At 52.3% G+C, this 15,145-nt stretch overlaps 1 protein-coding gene across 1 annotated transcript; it reads right to left on the bottom strand.

The window, feature by feature from the left end:
• Nucleotides 1–274: 274 nt before the first annotated feature.
• On the bottom strand, nt 275–14,150 carry LOC309685464 (electroneutral sodium bicarbonate exchanger 1-like; the record flags this gene model as incomplete). The annotated part of the gene is made up of 23 exons (XM_082501227.1): nt 275–362; nt 873–970; nt 1,387–1,521; nt 1,623–1,796; nt 3,074–3,142; nt 3,935–4,186; nt 4,752–4,913; nt 5,267–5,380; nt 6,083–6,244; nt 7,124–7,229; nt 7,332–7,577; nt 8,373–8,506; nt 8,642–8,816; nt 9,309–9,400; nt 9,565–9,711; nt 10,153–10,240; nt 10,619–10,776; nt 10,909–10,997; nt 11,128–11,316; nt 12,266–12,426; nt 12,618–12,753; nt 13,157–13,291; nt 13,991–14,150. 23 exons carry the CDS (start codon nt 14,148–14,150, stop codon nt 275–277), a joined length of 3,270 nt encoding a protein of 1,089 aa, XP_082357353.1.
• Between the last annotated feature and the right edge of the window lie 995 nt (nt 14,151–15,145).

The following is a 15,145-nucleotide window of genomic DNA, read 5'->3' as shown; positions in this document are numbered from 1 at the left end:
TTCTCACGCCTCTCCTTCAAAGTCAAGATTCCTACACATGAAAACTGGAGTTGGGGGGAAGGAGGAGAGAGAAAAGGAGGGAGAGCGTCATCAGTGGGGCTGTTGCCCCGCTCGTGGGACCGCGCCGGCAGAGAGGAGCTGGTTCGCGTGCCGCAGCCCTCGCCGCTTGCTCGGCATTGCAGGCAAAAAAAAAAAAGCCGTAGGCACGTGCCACCGCTCGCAGAGGAGCACGGCCACGTTCCCACGCGATCCTTTACCTCTTTCCTCCCCAGATTCAGACTGTTTCCGTGCTCATAGTGAGAGCCTTCCACACGGTTGTTTTTGATATCTCTTCCGAGATATTAATCTCCGAAGGATCAGTCCTGCAATAAATATTTGAGACAGCAATCTGTGACTGTGGGAACTGACGCCACCCAGCGCATCAGCACCAGCAAGAGGAACGGGGGGGAGGAGAACCAAAGCTGCGCATAAGCACAGCGGGTTGGGCGGGATGAGGAGGTTTGGAAGGCGAGCCGGAGAGCCGCAGAGCTACAGCTCTGTGCAAAGGCTCTGCACAGAATCCTAGACTGGTCAGGGCTGGAAGGGCCCTCTGGAGCTCCCCCAGTCCCACCCCCACCAGAGCAGGGGCACCTACAGCAGTGGCACAGGACACCTCCAGGCGGGTTTGGAATGGCTCCCGAGTGGGAGACTCCCCCACCTCTCTGGGCAGCCTGTGCCAGCGCTCTGCCGCCCGCCCTGCCCATAAATTTGCTCTTCCCACCAAGCTGAGTGCATGGCGCTGGGATGCTCAGCAAAGATAAACGTGGAGAAAATTCTGCCAACCCCCTTCAGGCTAATCTTGCCGGGGGTCCTGCTGCTTGGTGGGGCTTTACCTGTCGCTGCTTGGCTTTGGGATATCCGCGCTGCTGGTCTTGCCCAGCTGCAGCCGAACGGAGTTTGCAGCAGCAGCTTCCATCATCTCCTGGGACTCCTGACATAAAAAGGGACAAATCAAAGTTCTCTGTCTATGATCGAAGTGGAGATAAACTAAACACCCAGCAAAGCCCACGTGCTGCCCTCTCCTTCTGACCTTCTGTTAGCGCAGCCAGGGAAAGACCTTTCACTCCAAACATTTTGGGAGGGGGTTAAAACCACCCTTATGAGCAAATCTTTTCATCATAATTATAATGTTTATTATAAATGGCACCTTTAAAAATTATACCGCTATTCAAGTGTTAAGCTCACTGCTAATTTAAAAACAAGGTTATGATGCGGGATCCAGGCTGTCAGGATCTATTTCTATTGAGTTTGGATCTTCCCCCAACATTTCAAGAGAAGCTGTGACAGAAAGAGGCAATCTCAGAGCCCGTGGGAGACACCCACCCCCGAGCACCCAGCAAGCATCACCTCTTCTTCTTTGGCTTCATTTTTGGCATCGGCCAACTTCTTCCTGCTTTCTGGCATAAGGTCATCCAAAAAGCTGAGCTCCCGCTTTGAGAAGCAGAAGTCCATCACTTTCCGGACAAACACGAGAGCCAAAACCTTCACAAAATAAGAGGGAAGAGGGGGTTGAGGTGTGAGATGATGCTACGTCTCACTCTGACGCTGCAAACGTCTCGCTGCCGAGCGGCACCGGCTCTTACCATCATGGGAAAGATGATGGCAGCACGGGACACCTTGATGGCCCAGAGCAGGACGAGGCAGATGAGCTGGATCATGGTGAAGAAATGCACCTTCCGCAAGGGAACGTGCCGCAGGTAGATGAAATCCGGCTGGTGTTTTGCCGGCATCCAAAAGAGCTTCAAGCGGTCGAAGAACTGCAAAATAAAAGCGGAAAAGTTACCCCTTGGGGCTGCGGAAAGTTTCGGCCCTGTTGGGACGTGGAATGAGTTTTCAGGATCTCGCGTGCAGTGAGAAATCCTGGATCCCACTTTGTTCCTCCCGGGAGCAGCACCCGTTTTCCCTTTGCTCCATCTATAAACCAGTGTGTCCATGAGAGCTGCCCACCAAATTGCAATTATTCCACGTCCTTCTATTATAGAATCACAGAAGGGTTTAGGTTGGAAGGGACCTCGAAGATCATCCAGTCCCACCCCCTGCCTTGGGCAGGGACACCTCCCACCAGCCCAGGTTGCTCCAAGCCCCGTCCAACCTGGCCTTGAACACCTCCAGGGATGGGGCAGCCACAGATTCTCAGGGCAACCTGCGCTGGTGCCTCACCACCCTCACAGGGAAAAATTTCTCCCTGATATCTCATCTCAATCTGCCCTCTGTCAGTGTCAAACCATCCACCCTCGTCCCATCGCTCCCCTCCCTCATCCAGAGTCCCTCCCCAGCTCTCCTGGAGCCCCTTTAGGCACTGGAAGGGGCTCTGAGGGCTCCCCAGAGCCTTCTCTTCTCCGGGCTGAACACCCCCACCTCTCCCAGCCTGTCCTCCCAGCAGAGGGGCTCCAGCCCTCCCAGCAGCTCCGGGGCCTCCTCTGCCCCCGCTCCACCAGGTCCATGTCTCTCCTGTGCTGCAGCCCCTGAGCTGGAGGCAGCACTGCAGGGGGTCTCCCCAGAGCAGAGCACAGCAGAGGGCACAATCCCCCCCTCGCCCTGCCGGCCACACTGCTGATGCAGCCCAGGATGCAGTCGGCCTTCTGGGCTGCGATTGTGCATTGCCGGCTCATGGTGAGCTTCTCATCAGTCCGCACCCCAGGTCCTCCTCAGACCATCTCACCCCCCCCTCCCTGTTCTTCTATAAAAATATATTTTTAATATATTCTATTCTTCTGTTTGCTATTTGGCATTTCTCAGCCCACTGAATCCCCCAGCGAGGATTCCCACCGGCAGTAGAAATCGCCTTCGCTTTGCACTGAATTCCCCCATTTTCACCACACCAAACACTGCCCTGTCCCAAACCGTGACGCAGAGCGCGCTGAACTTGCCTGGTCCTCCCGCCCTACGTACCTCCTGTGCCCCCACCAATCTTCTCCTTATACAAAATACTTTCACTGCCTGCTTTTGGGGAGGTTTTCTCCCACACCACTGCTTTTTTCCTGCCTCTCTGGAGATGACACAGCAGGGAGCTGCACGCTGTAAGAGTCCGTACCTGAATCCCTCTGAGCGATGACACACCCATGTAGAGAAAGACACCGTAAAGCACAGGCATGGGTATAAACTGGGAAATTAAAAAAAAAAGAATGCAATAATTTATTTTTTTAATTGCTTTTTCAGTATTACTGCTCTCTTCTAGAGGCACTGCCTAAAATTGCCTAAAACTTTCCAGTTTCCACAGGGTTAGAGATGTGTCACCTCTTAACCCGTAGAGGTTTTGTGTGTGCGAGTGAGTGAGTGAATGCTCTGCTTTAGGCTGAGCTTCTGAGTTACGTTTCATTAGAATAATCCTATTTTCCTGAAAGGTTGGAGGAAAATAGGTCATTTCACCAATGAAACTGTACACCACGTTCTGTGATGGGAGAAGAACATTTCTACACATTTTTGTGGCAACACGCAAAAGCGAAGTGCCTCCTTTTAGCCTTGAGCTGTGGTGACTTTGTGGGAGGAACACACAAGGAAGCCCACGGGGATGATTTTGGTGTGTTTAGCTACTGGGAACGGCTGTTGGGAGGCATTTGGGGGAGCCAATTGCATCCCATAAGGTGCTGCCTGCTTGAAAGAGAGCAGTGTACTGGTCTGAATCCGCTTCATCGTAACCCATAAACACAGGTGGGCCTGAGAGACACCTGGGAATTAAAGCAGTTGTCCTGCTCGCTTGCCTCGAGGACACCAAACTGGGGTGTGAAGGGCTGGAAAGGGTAACTGAGGCTGGTTCCCACTGTGGGCCAAGCCTCAAGGTTTGGGATCGCCTCCTCCTCTGCTCCACACCTACTCAGGCCTGGAGGGAGGGGATGGTTTTTGTCAAACCTCCAAAAAGCTCACGCTTGTTGGGCGTTTTGCATTTTCCTCTTACCTTTAACACCGAAGTGAAGAAGACAGAGCAGCCCATGAGCACAAAGATCATCAAGCCGGTGACTCTCTGCTCTCGTATCCCCAGAAACTTGGGTTGTTCTCCTGGAGCTGAGCAGCCAGACTCCACTTTGAGGCTATTGACGTGGGTGATGGACAGGACAGTCGCAGCCACAAACCAGGGCAGCCCCATCACGGAGCACACCCCGAGCATCACGGCCACCATGAAAAGGTCCAGGTGGTACCCGCATCCTTTCTGTGGGCAGCAAAACAAGGAACAGAGCATCCCACAGCACTCAGACTCAAACCCTACTTGGGCGCAAGTCACCCTCTTGAAAATTTAAGAGAAGAATTGGCAAAAATAAGGATGGATCCGGTCTTTGCGCAAGCACCTTTCGTGAAAATCTGGCAGGGGTTCAGACCAAGTGGATTTGGGAGGTTTGTGCAATAGCTACTTCTCAAACAAACAAAAAGACTATTTTCATTCATAAAGAAAGTTCTACTGTTTGCAAGCAAGATGTGACCCTGAGTTATCTCTGGCAGTGCATCAAAACAGTTCGTTCCCCCAGCTCCTGCTGGCGTTTTGAAACAAAAACACGCTTCTGTAGTGCTTGAAAATTAATTTGTTCCTCCAAAAGATTGCTCATCTGAACTCCCCTCGTTTGCTCCCTGTGACATCACTAATCCAGCAGAGCATCCTGCCACACAGCCTGACATTGTCCCAAACCAACGCCTTCACAAAGCACTTGGCATAGGAGCTTCTCCCCACACCTGCAGCCCAGAGTGGGGTGGGGATGGGGTCAGCTCTTGCAGCCCCTTACCTTCAGCTTGTGCTCCTTCCTGTTGACAATGACAGCCGTGATCTGCTGGTCCATGAATATCAAGATGGTGCAGAGCAGAGCTGGGATGGGCGCGGCCAACACCGTCCACCAAGGGTTGGGCCCTATGGGGTTGACCAACCACCCGCGGTCGTCTCTGGTAGGCTGCAACAAAGCCAAAACACACATCAGGATCAACTCCCAGCCCAGCCACTTCACTGGCTTTGATTTTCCTCTCCATCGCTGTGCCGCCTCATCTCCTGGCCCTGCCTTCACGTCACCCTCTACTACGGGGTTCAGCAGTGCCAGCGTCCTCATCGCAAGCACCTATAGATACTTCTGTAGGTATCAAGTTTTGGGGCTGGCTTCCTCTTTCCAGAAGGAAACGATGCACTCGGAGGTGGAAGAGGAGATGGTAACACCACCAGCATCTCCAGGCTCAGCCCTGTCCTGTCCCAGCATCACCTTGTGGCATCCCCAAGGGCTGAAAGCGGCTCCACACCAAAACACCCCATTACCTTGAACATGTGGGGGACGTGGAGCTTCGGCGACGGGATCCCAACCAGGAAGTCAATGAGCACCATGATGACGATGGTGAGGAAGACACCAAAGTCACTTACTGTGGACCGTACCTGGAGCAAGAAAGCAGAGCTGAAAGGGACAGCACAAACGGGGCCATACCGTGAGATGGAAAAGTTAAAGACATCAACAGCATTAAGGCTGGTTAACAAATTCCCACCACTCTGAGAAGATGCAGCCAAATCCCTCGGTTAGATACTGTTGCTGTGTTTGTACCTGCGAGATCTGGGGTCAGGCAATAAAAAAAGTTTGATTAGGTGGAAAAGGGTGGTTTAAATTCAAACCTTAAAAAAAAGCCAATAAATATTAAAAAATAACGAAACAGACGTCTGCCACTACAGCTGCACTCACAGCTACAATGGGAATAAGGCACTGAGGCATCATTTACTCCTCAAAAGGAAGAAACAGTGTCTTTTGTGTCTTTTTCTATGGCAGTTCCTCATTTGAATCAACTTTCCCCTTGGGCACACCAGGTGAAAAAAAACACAAACGAAAAAACAACAAACAACCAACTTAGGAAGACCTGATTTCCCACTGCCTGGGCAAAAAACCGCTCTGGGGCAGGTCGTGAGGCAGGTGGGAAACGCTACGATCGTTTTGCACTCCTGGAAATGAGTGAGGGACATGGAAGTTTGGCCTTCAAGGTCAACATTTCTCAGTTTGACCAAGCGGTGGCAAACACTGCTTAGTGCTCCTGGAAAGCCATTTTGGGAAATGAGTGTGGAGACTGCTGTTGGCCACTCTCTTCTACCTACTCTGGTTGGGAAGTAGCGGCTGGTTTTAAACTTCCTCAATAAGCCCGACAGGACAAAGGTGGAGAAGAAGAGGATGCAGCACCAGAAGAAGACATCAGGTGTGTAGGGGCCATTGTGTCCACAGGCAGGTCCACGAAACTCTCCATGCAAATACCGACATTCCTGGGGAAACAGAGCGTCAGGACACAAAGGTAGTGCACATGCGGCAAAGAAACCTCGGATAACTAGGGAGTTTGGAGGATCTTGCTCCAAGATCCGTGACCTCGGGACTGCTGCTGCCAGTGGCGATTTATATTTCACGATCAGCAGCAGCTGAATAAGTGACACATGGAACTACACACGACAGCGGAGAGAGGAGATGTGATGGGACACTGTACCACAGACCTATGGCACATCCTCCGCTTGAACGGCAGGTAACCGTGGCTGAAGAAGACACCAGAGGGGAAGGAAACACTGGAAACTCTTGGGGACGGGGAAGGAGGGCTAAGACAACAGTGGCTGGAAAGGAGAAGAGACAAATTGTCCCTTCCCAGGGGCAGGCTCACAGGACACGGCCAAGGGGGGTGAAGATGTCCATAAGAGCATCCCACCCTGTGCCTGAGCTCTGCTTCCAGCAACAACGGCCCAAGGGGCTGCTCAGACACGCAAGTTTATGCACGTACCTTCAGATAGCGCTGAGTAAGAAAGCAAGGCCTGGAGTTACTAGGAACCAATTAAGGAAGCTAATTACAGCCTTCAAGCATGAACTTAAGTCCTCCAACTTCTCCAATAACCAAAACACCCACTGAACCTTGCTCCCAGACAGAACCGCTGTCCTGAGGATAACAGTTATTGCCCACCATGTCGGGGATGAGGTGGACTCTCCTTCCCAGGCCCAATGGGGTTAAACCCACACCTTAGACTGAAGTAACGACTTTTCAGAGCAGCACTGGAACAAGTTGGAAGCCCACCATCACCTGAAGGGCTCTGAGCTTTGCACCAGGCCAGCACCCCTGGACCCCGCGGCCACGGCACGAGGAAGCAGTGACTCGGGGCACTTACAGTCACCGTGAGGTTCTCCCAGGTAATGCCAGACACATTGATCTTGTTGCTCTCCCAGAACTGCAGGGTTTCGTTGCTGGGATGGGTCGGTGCCTCACACTTACAGCTGGGAGGAGAGAAGCCAAGACAGGGGTGAGGGGAAGGCGATGGAGGTGCAGCCCTGAGCTCCTGCCAAGGGGCAGCGGCACTTTAGGAGGAAGAAACCCACTAGGAGATGGTGAGGAAGTCCAGCTTGCTGTGCGTGTGCACAGGGTAGGCCTCTCGCAGGTGACTCAGCTTCTCCAGAGCCTCATAGATGAAGATGATGCAGGTGAGGGAGGCAAAGGCTTCTTCAGTGAAGCGGGTGATGTAGCACACCAAAGAGCTAGCATCGGTGGCCACCAGCACTATGCAGAAGAAGGCGGTCCACAGCCCGATGCACGCCCGTAGAGAGAGATAGGAGAGCGCGTAGTCCCTGGGAAAGTAAAAGAAAACGCAGGGTGGAGAGGGCAGCAAGAGGCTCCGAGCCGTGCCTTCCTTCGGGGAAAGTCGGCAGCAATTCAGGAGCGTGTCAAGGCTGCAGATGGTAAATGCAGTTTCCTGCATTCCTGCCTCGGAGACTAATTGAGGTCAGGTCCCTGTTGCGGAAGGTGGTGTTCTCCCACATCACCCCGATGCCCTAACAGCGAAACCGGCTGGGTTTGCACCCAGTTACCTGCTGCCAGCAAGCTGGGGCTTCATAATAAATTTAATTGCAAAAAGGGGGGTTAATCTCCCATCACAGTTGCCACAACAAAAAGACTGTCATGGAAAATATCCATTTCGCCTGAAAAGCTCCTGCTTTCTCAAAAATCATCAAAACATTGGACCAGAAAACTCTTTGGATATGTGGGTAAAATATATTTCCACTTCCAGCAACAATCATACAAAAAAGTGCCCGAGTTTGTACTGAGAGGAAAGCAAATCTTCCCTCATTCCCAAACCAGAGTCATTTGTCTCATCTTCCCTGTGCAGCCCATCTCGGACATCCACATCCTTGTGGTTTCTCCTCCTCCTGCTCTTTCACTTTAACCCTAAAAACCCCGGACCACCCCATCCAACCTTCAGAGACCGAGGGCTCCTGCACCGTCACATACTAAAGCAGCAGCGCGTGATGTCTGTGACACAGAAGACAACTTAAATCTACCAACTACCACTAAGAAAAACATCTTTTCTCCATCCCTGCCTTCTGAAGGCGCTCGCAGCACCTGGCCGCAGCAGCCAGCCTTACTTGCAGAATTTGTAGAGGACCTTCTCGAACACGAGGACGGGGCCGGTGCTGCCAAGAAGGGCGAGAGGTTGGCCAGCAAAGAGGGAATACACCACGCCGGTCATGGATGCGCCCAGCAGCGACTCCATGGCACTCTGTCCGGGGAAGAGAGGCAACAGTGAGTAATTAAATCATTAGAGGGAAAAAAAACAAGTGCAAATTCACTGCAGCAAGGACTTTTGCATGAGTTTTGTCCTCCCCCGTGCCACCCAACAGAGAGAGGTGCTCACTATGTGGCCGTTGGTCGCCTCCCCCAGCAGACCCCCAAAGGTGATGATGGGGGACATGCAGGCACAGTAGAGGAAGAGGAAGGACGCCAGACACTGCAGGCTCAGACCATCCCGAAAGTCACTCCAGAACCAGGGGGCTTTTCGCTTCACATCCCGGATCAAACCTCCAAAGAGCCTGGAGGAAGAAAAAAAAAAACAACAAAAAAACATTATCGTGGAAGACCACGTTAAGTTTTCTTGGCTGAGGAAGGACAATCACAAGCACAGAGTAACTTCCGTTGCTAAAAAGAAGTCTCCTTCTTCCATTTTAGCCCCAGTAGAAACTGAGGCATATGAAAAAACCCTCCAACAAAAAGAAAAAGAGACCAAACCTGAGAGCCCGTCCCCTCTTATTGCAACAGTCCCTCACTTTGAGAAGCAGCAGAGCTCTACCTGGAGGTACTTACACATCTGCTTCCACCCCAAAGCAAGAAAACCTCTGTGCAACCACGCTGTGGCTCAGCCCAGCTGCCCAAATGTCCCACCCGCCCAGCCCAGGGGACCAAGCTGGGAACCTGGAGCCCCTTCACTGACCCAGTTCACCCCAAAACTCTGCTAGAAGGGAGGTGCACACTCAGATTTTAGGGGCAAACAGAAAAGCACCCCACCAAACTATTTCAGTTCACACCTTCCTGTCCGCTCCAGTTCAGGACCGCTGTGCTTCTCCGGCTTGCTGTGAGAAGCACTGTCATCGAGAGCTTCTGGCACCTTCCTTTTTTCCTGTTAAAATGGAAATAAGATAAAGATATGTCTTTGCAGCCACTGGCTTGTTTTGCTTTTTGGGCTGGGTACGTGACCTGTGAATTTGGGCCCCTAAGCAGCACCCCCAGCCGTGCTGCCCTCCTGCCCGTCCCCCTCGTGCCTCCTTCTGCCGCAGCACCCACCTGCGAAGGGACGTTTTTCGGGGGCTCAATTCGGATGGAGGGATCCCACTCTCCTGGCGGCAAAACCATGACCTGATCCAGAAACTCATCGATGCCAGCCACCAGGTCAGCCCGGTTCTTGGCTTTATAGGCAATGTCGTGGAAAACCTGCCGTAGGAGACAACCTGGTAAGAGGATGACCCATCTCGGATGTCCTAACCAGTGCAATTAAGTCTTGGCTAAATGCAAGGTCATTTCCCCCAAATCGCCTGTTGGATTGAAATGGCAGGAAATATTCCCCCCAAAGGAAAAATCTGTGCATCACAGTATTTGTAACCATCTCCACCAGGCTCCCGTCCCCCATGGCACATCACAGCCTTCTGCTTCAAGAGGAGAAGTTTCACTGGCCCTGGCAATGCCACCACTGGGGACAGCGTGCTGGGGACCCTGGGGAGAAGGATGAGGCGCAGGCTGCAGCCCAGGTGGGATTTTAGCCTCCAGCAGGCAGCTAAGAGGGACAGCAAACCCTCTTCCTCACTACTACAGAGACAGGGAGAGGTGAAGAAAGCCCCAAAAAATGACCCGGAGATATCTCTTATCTCGTCACACCTCATCCGTCATGATAGTAGCCATGGACCTGCCGATCTCATGGTACTGATGGGCTTTTCCTCCTGGTCCAAGCAAAACAAACAGGAACCTAGGCAAGAAAACCAAAATGAGAGAGAAGAACATGGCCTCACTCAAAGGGCGCCCAAAGAAATCCCTGGGAGCTCCCAGCCCAGAGCATGGCTCCAGGGGGGACGTGTAGGCTCACCGACTCCGGTGATGAATTTGAAATGCATCAAAACCAAATGCAAATTTGAATTTTGGGCCAACTTTCATTAAAATTGGCCAATGGGTTTAAAAGCTCCAGCAGGGAAGGGAGGAATGAAAGCAAGGACATGTGGGTGGGAGAAACGTGCTTGCTCCCACTGGCCGTGTTCCCCTGGGACGCCCAACTGATGCGTGAATTTGGTGTTTTGTTGTGGTGTTTGTTTTTTTTTTTAAATAAAAACTTTGCGCTTCTCATTCAGACCTCGTTGGGATGGGAACTTCCGTCATGCCCGAGAGAAGGACAGCTGGGCTCAGGCGGACAAATGCCATGATGGGCTGGCGAAGGAAATCCAGCTCTCCTACGAGCACGTTGCACGCTTCAGCCCCGGTGGGAATTTTCTTCATGAAGCGCAGCTCCGCCTGGGCACGACAAGGGATTTTCAGGCCATTACCCCAAAAGCAAAGCCCACAGCACTCTGCAGAACACTCTGCAGCCAAGTTTGCAAGAGCAAATCTGGCCCTAAAGGCGTAAGAAAGCTACGAGTGTCTCACCTTGCTTAGATCCATCGCATTGCTGTCATAGTTCACCCCATTTTTAGCTTCTGCAGTGGTGGGAGATGGGTGAGGAGTGAGTGTTTGGGCTGGGAGGAGAAAGACACTCAGAAAGACAGGCAAGGAGCAATCGGGACGCTTCTTTGCCAGGAGAAGTCTAATGGGGCCAAAGCCTGGCAGAAACCCTCACCGGGTACCAAACCCTGCAGGAACCCTCACCTGGCTTGTCGAGGGGATGCACGTCTAACTGCTTCTTGCTCGTGTCAGCAAATGAGCAGACGATGGAGAGAAGGTTGTTTCTTTTCTTCTCGTTCTGATGGTGATGCTTCTTCAAAAGCACTTCTCGAACTTTCACCCGCATGCGCTCATCAAACTCCACAGACTGCTCTTGCTGGCCCAAGATCATATCTGGAGATGGCAACGGGAAACGAAGCCGTCAGAGCAGAAAGTCCCCAAGCCCCGACCCCTCAAGCCCCCGGCGAAGGCTGCGCCACGCAGGATACCCTAACGCGGGCTCAGCCTTGCTTAGCAAGACGTTTTAATGCAGTTCAGCCTTTGCAGCGAAAGGAAGAATTCTCTTTTGCTAAAAGCCATCATCAAAGTGCTTATTCATCACTCCGCTCAGATAATTATTCCCCATCCTAGATAATGTCATTTTTTTGCCCGATCTGGCGTTTCTAGACAGACTCTCTAGACTGGACACATTTCAACAAATTATAAGCAATCTCTAGCACAGACTTTCCCAGAGTTTCCTTTGCCCATCAACTGCAATTTGCCAAGCCCGGGGAGAAACGTGCTAAGAACGGCTCCGACTTCTCCAGCTCTTGCAAGGGCTGAATGGAGACCTGCCAGTCAAAGATAATTTCTCCAAAGCCGCTTTTTCAATTAACTTCAATTATCTTCCCCACAGAAATATGCTGCTTGGTCACCTGCCAGATAAACTCTGCCTTTAAAGCTCTTAAATCCTGGATGTTAAGGCAAGAGGAAAAAAACAAAACAAAGAACGGGAGGAAACAGCTTGTAGTAAGTAGTTTATTTAAGGAGGTTCAGCTCTTACGCAGACTCCGTGTTCCTGAGAGCAGCCTGCCAAGCCCTGACACTCCTTTCTGGCCGGAGAATATTCTCTAATCGCCTCTCTGACCCCACAAATGGCTTTCAAAAGGCTCCCATACTGGGAGAAAAAGCTGATGTCACTGTTGTACACCCAGTCTACGTCCAAAAAGCAACCCACGATTTAAAAACACAGCGCGACTTCTGGAAAAGGACGTGCCATTGGGGCAGGGTTTGATATGGGAGTGAAGGGCACCGCGGCAAATTGAGCTCAGCCGTTCCCGGCGGGTCACAGCGTGCTCAGTACCTGCGATCTCTTCAATGCTGTTGGCACAAACATCCAGCAGCACCATCCCGTTGCTGATGCAGCTCCGCAGCTCGAAGAGGCTGTGCAAGGACAGCGTGGCCACATAGGGCTTGCTCCAGCGCTCGCCACCATCTTCCACATCCTCCTCAAACTTCAGCCACCTGCGGACATCAGGCACAATCAGCCCCATTGCAAGAAAACAGCCTCAGCTCTGCAACCCCTTTGGTGCAGCTACGGGGCGGCAAGAGGAGAAGGCTCCGCGCATCGGCACCTGCAGCTGCAAAAGCTTCGCGTCCCGGAGAGCGGAAGGCAGAGCCCACGGCCGCCACCACAGCCGGCAGCAGGGATTTACCTTGCCGTTTCCTTCCACTCGGCATCTTCACCCTCCTTCAGGAAGATCTCATCCAGCTCAGTGAACAAGTGGTGGGGAACATGCTGCTCGTCCTCCTCGGTGCTGAGGATGAACTGCACCCGCTGGGATGGGGTGTCTGGGGGCAGAAGATAAATCCCGTTACCACACCTGCATTCGACCCGTCACGCTCACACGCAAAGTGGCCATCGATCGGCACCAGTTCAGCCCTAAATACTGGGCTGGCCCCTCTCCTCCGGGTCTGGCCAGGCTTGCACAGAGCCATGGAGAAGGAGAACCATCTGTTCCACTTCTGCATAAGGACGGGCCACTTTCCTTCCCCACGTTTCCATTTTTAAAGGCAGGATCCCTCTAAGGAAGACCAGCCTCAATCCATTATGCCTTCAACTGCCTCCCAAATAATGCCACTTTCCCTCAGAAGAACAGCAAACCACACAAATCAGCCACACGGACCTGCTTGCAGAGGACCCCGGCACCCACGCAGCCCCGAGGAGGCTCGTGAACGCTGCGGCGGGACTTACAGTGGTAGCCCTGCTCCATCGGGGCACAGTCCTTCTCCCGTTCCTTCTTCCGATGTTTCTGGCGGTGGGGTCGGTGGTGCCGGTGGCTTTGCCTCACCAGCGGCATCCGCACGCCCACGGACAGGGTGCGGTGGCCTGCGAAAAAAGCAGTGTTCGCATCACTCTCGATATTGCGGAGATGGTTGACGCCGCTGCCACGATTAAACCAGTGCATCCATCCCAGGAGGAAACACCAACTTCTCTTCATTTTAGTTTCACTGCATCCCCGAATGTCAGAGACCCCTCCCTTTTTCCAAGCCTGTTTTACTCTAACTTTGCAACAACAGAGCAACAACAAGCAATGGCTCCGGGTCACCTAAAAGTGCCCTGAAAATATCAACCCTTGTCTAAAATTCCAGCTTCAGCTGGACAACACTCAGGCCTGCTCATTAAGCAGCGACAGAAGGTAATTATTTTTAAAATCTTTGTTGGCACAAGGCGACAAGAGGAGATCCAATCAGTCCTGTGATAATGAAGTCTGGAACAAAAAAAAAAGAAAATCACAGCCCTGTGTCTGCAGTCATCAAATTATTCTCCTGACCTCTCCAAGCCAAGAGCAGCCTCTGAGGAAACAAGCTGGGAACATGGCCAACACTCATACCGCAGATGCTGCGGGGGCTTTTTCCCCTCTGTCTAAAAGCCATAATATTAAAACAATGTGAAAATAAGCGTGCTCGTTTATTTAGAAGCACGCCACGTTTCGCTGCAGGTGATGCATACACTGAGCACAGGATGCGGCAGGGACTTTGCGCGACGGGAAAACTCGTGGGGCTGGTGGCACCTCTCCCGACTCACCTTCCAGCTCCTCCTTCTCATAGTGAATATTGACAATGGTGCTCGTTCTTCCCTGGTCAATCACCGCCTCCTCGTCATGTCTCTGTTTAATGAGGAGAAGAAGATACAAGTTGGGACCAGGTGAGGAGAGCTCCCTTACGTCCTCCCAGTCATCACCCATCCCTGCGCCACGCGAGCCCACGAGCATCACGCCTCTGCGTGTCTCCTCCTCCAGGCACAGCCCTAAAAACACGGACTTGGAGGAGGTTTTTATTCCCATACCCAAATAAAACCACCTGTAACGTCACCTGTATTGTATACACCGTGAGTCTGGAAGGATTTACTAAAAGGGGAGACAGCTGAGTGTTTCAAACCAAAACCAAACCTCCTGCTTCGTTCTTGTGGTTCCTTTCAAAAAACTAAAATAGGGATTTCCAAACTGGGGGTGGGGTGGGGTGGGGGAACCCAACTCCACACTTTTGAGCACAGCCAGTTTCATTCTCTAAACGTGATACCTGCAGGACTCACTAGATGGCACTTGGCCACAGGACATGGCCACCACCAACCTCCAAAGGCCCTCAAGAACCTGCAAGGGTGAAGCTTCGACTTCAGCCCAACCAGGCTCGGGCTTCTCTTGCTGCAAGCCCGCTTTCCACACAAAACTGCGTTTTTCTCCTCAAAAGAAAAGCCAAAGGCTAACAGCTAATGCCCTCCTTAGCTGAAATACCACTGCCAGCGCTGCACAAAGAGCATCTGTGCCTTAAAAGCCAAAGGAGAACTACAGGAGTTCTCTTCTCCCCTTGCCCCTGGGCTGGGGAAGGGCATCACCGGGATCACCACGCTCAAAGAAATAAAAACCCAACCACGTCTCACACTCGAGTCGCAACTGCAGCTTTGAAAGGGCCTCCAGGAAACCCTTCTCTTTAGAGAAGAGCAAAATACCGGAAATCTGCTTTTTATCCCCCGAATTCCTGCTTCGACCGAATGGCATCACCTGCCACCGCGCAGCAGCGACGCTCGGGAAGCTCACACCTCCCGCTCACCAGTTAATTTAATGAGCAAAAGGAACAAACGTTCCCATCTGGGAATGAGCTTTTTCAGGCCCCCCGAGTACTAATTTCAAAGCCGACTTGCTGCGACCTCCCCGCCAGCTCCCGGCACTCGCCCGCGTCACCC

The sequence above is a fragment of the Vanellus vanellus genome, assembly GCF_965231255.1.
Source record: "Vanellus vanellus genome assembly, contig: HAP1_SCAFFOLD_118, whole genome shotgun sequence".
Taxonomy (NCBI): domain Eukaryota; kingdom Metazoa; phylum Chordata; class Aves; order Charadriiformes; family Charadriidae; genus Vanellus; species Vanellus vanellus.
Note: the sequence above shows the minus strand (reverse complement) of the source record. Positions and strands in the feature narration are given on the sequence as shown.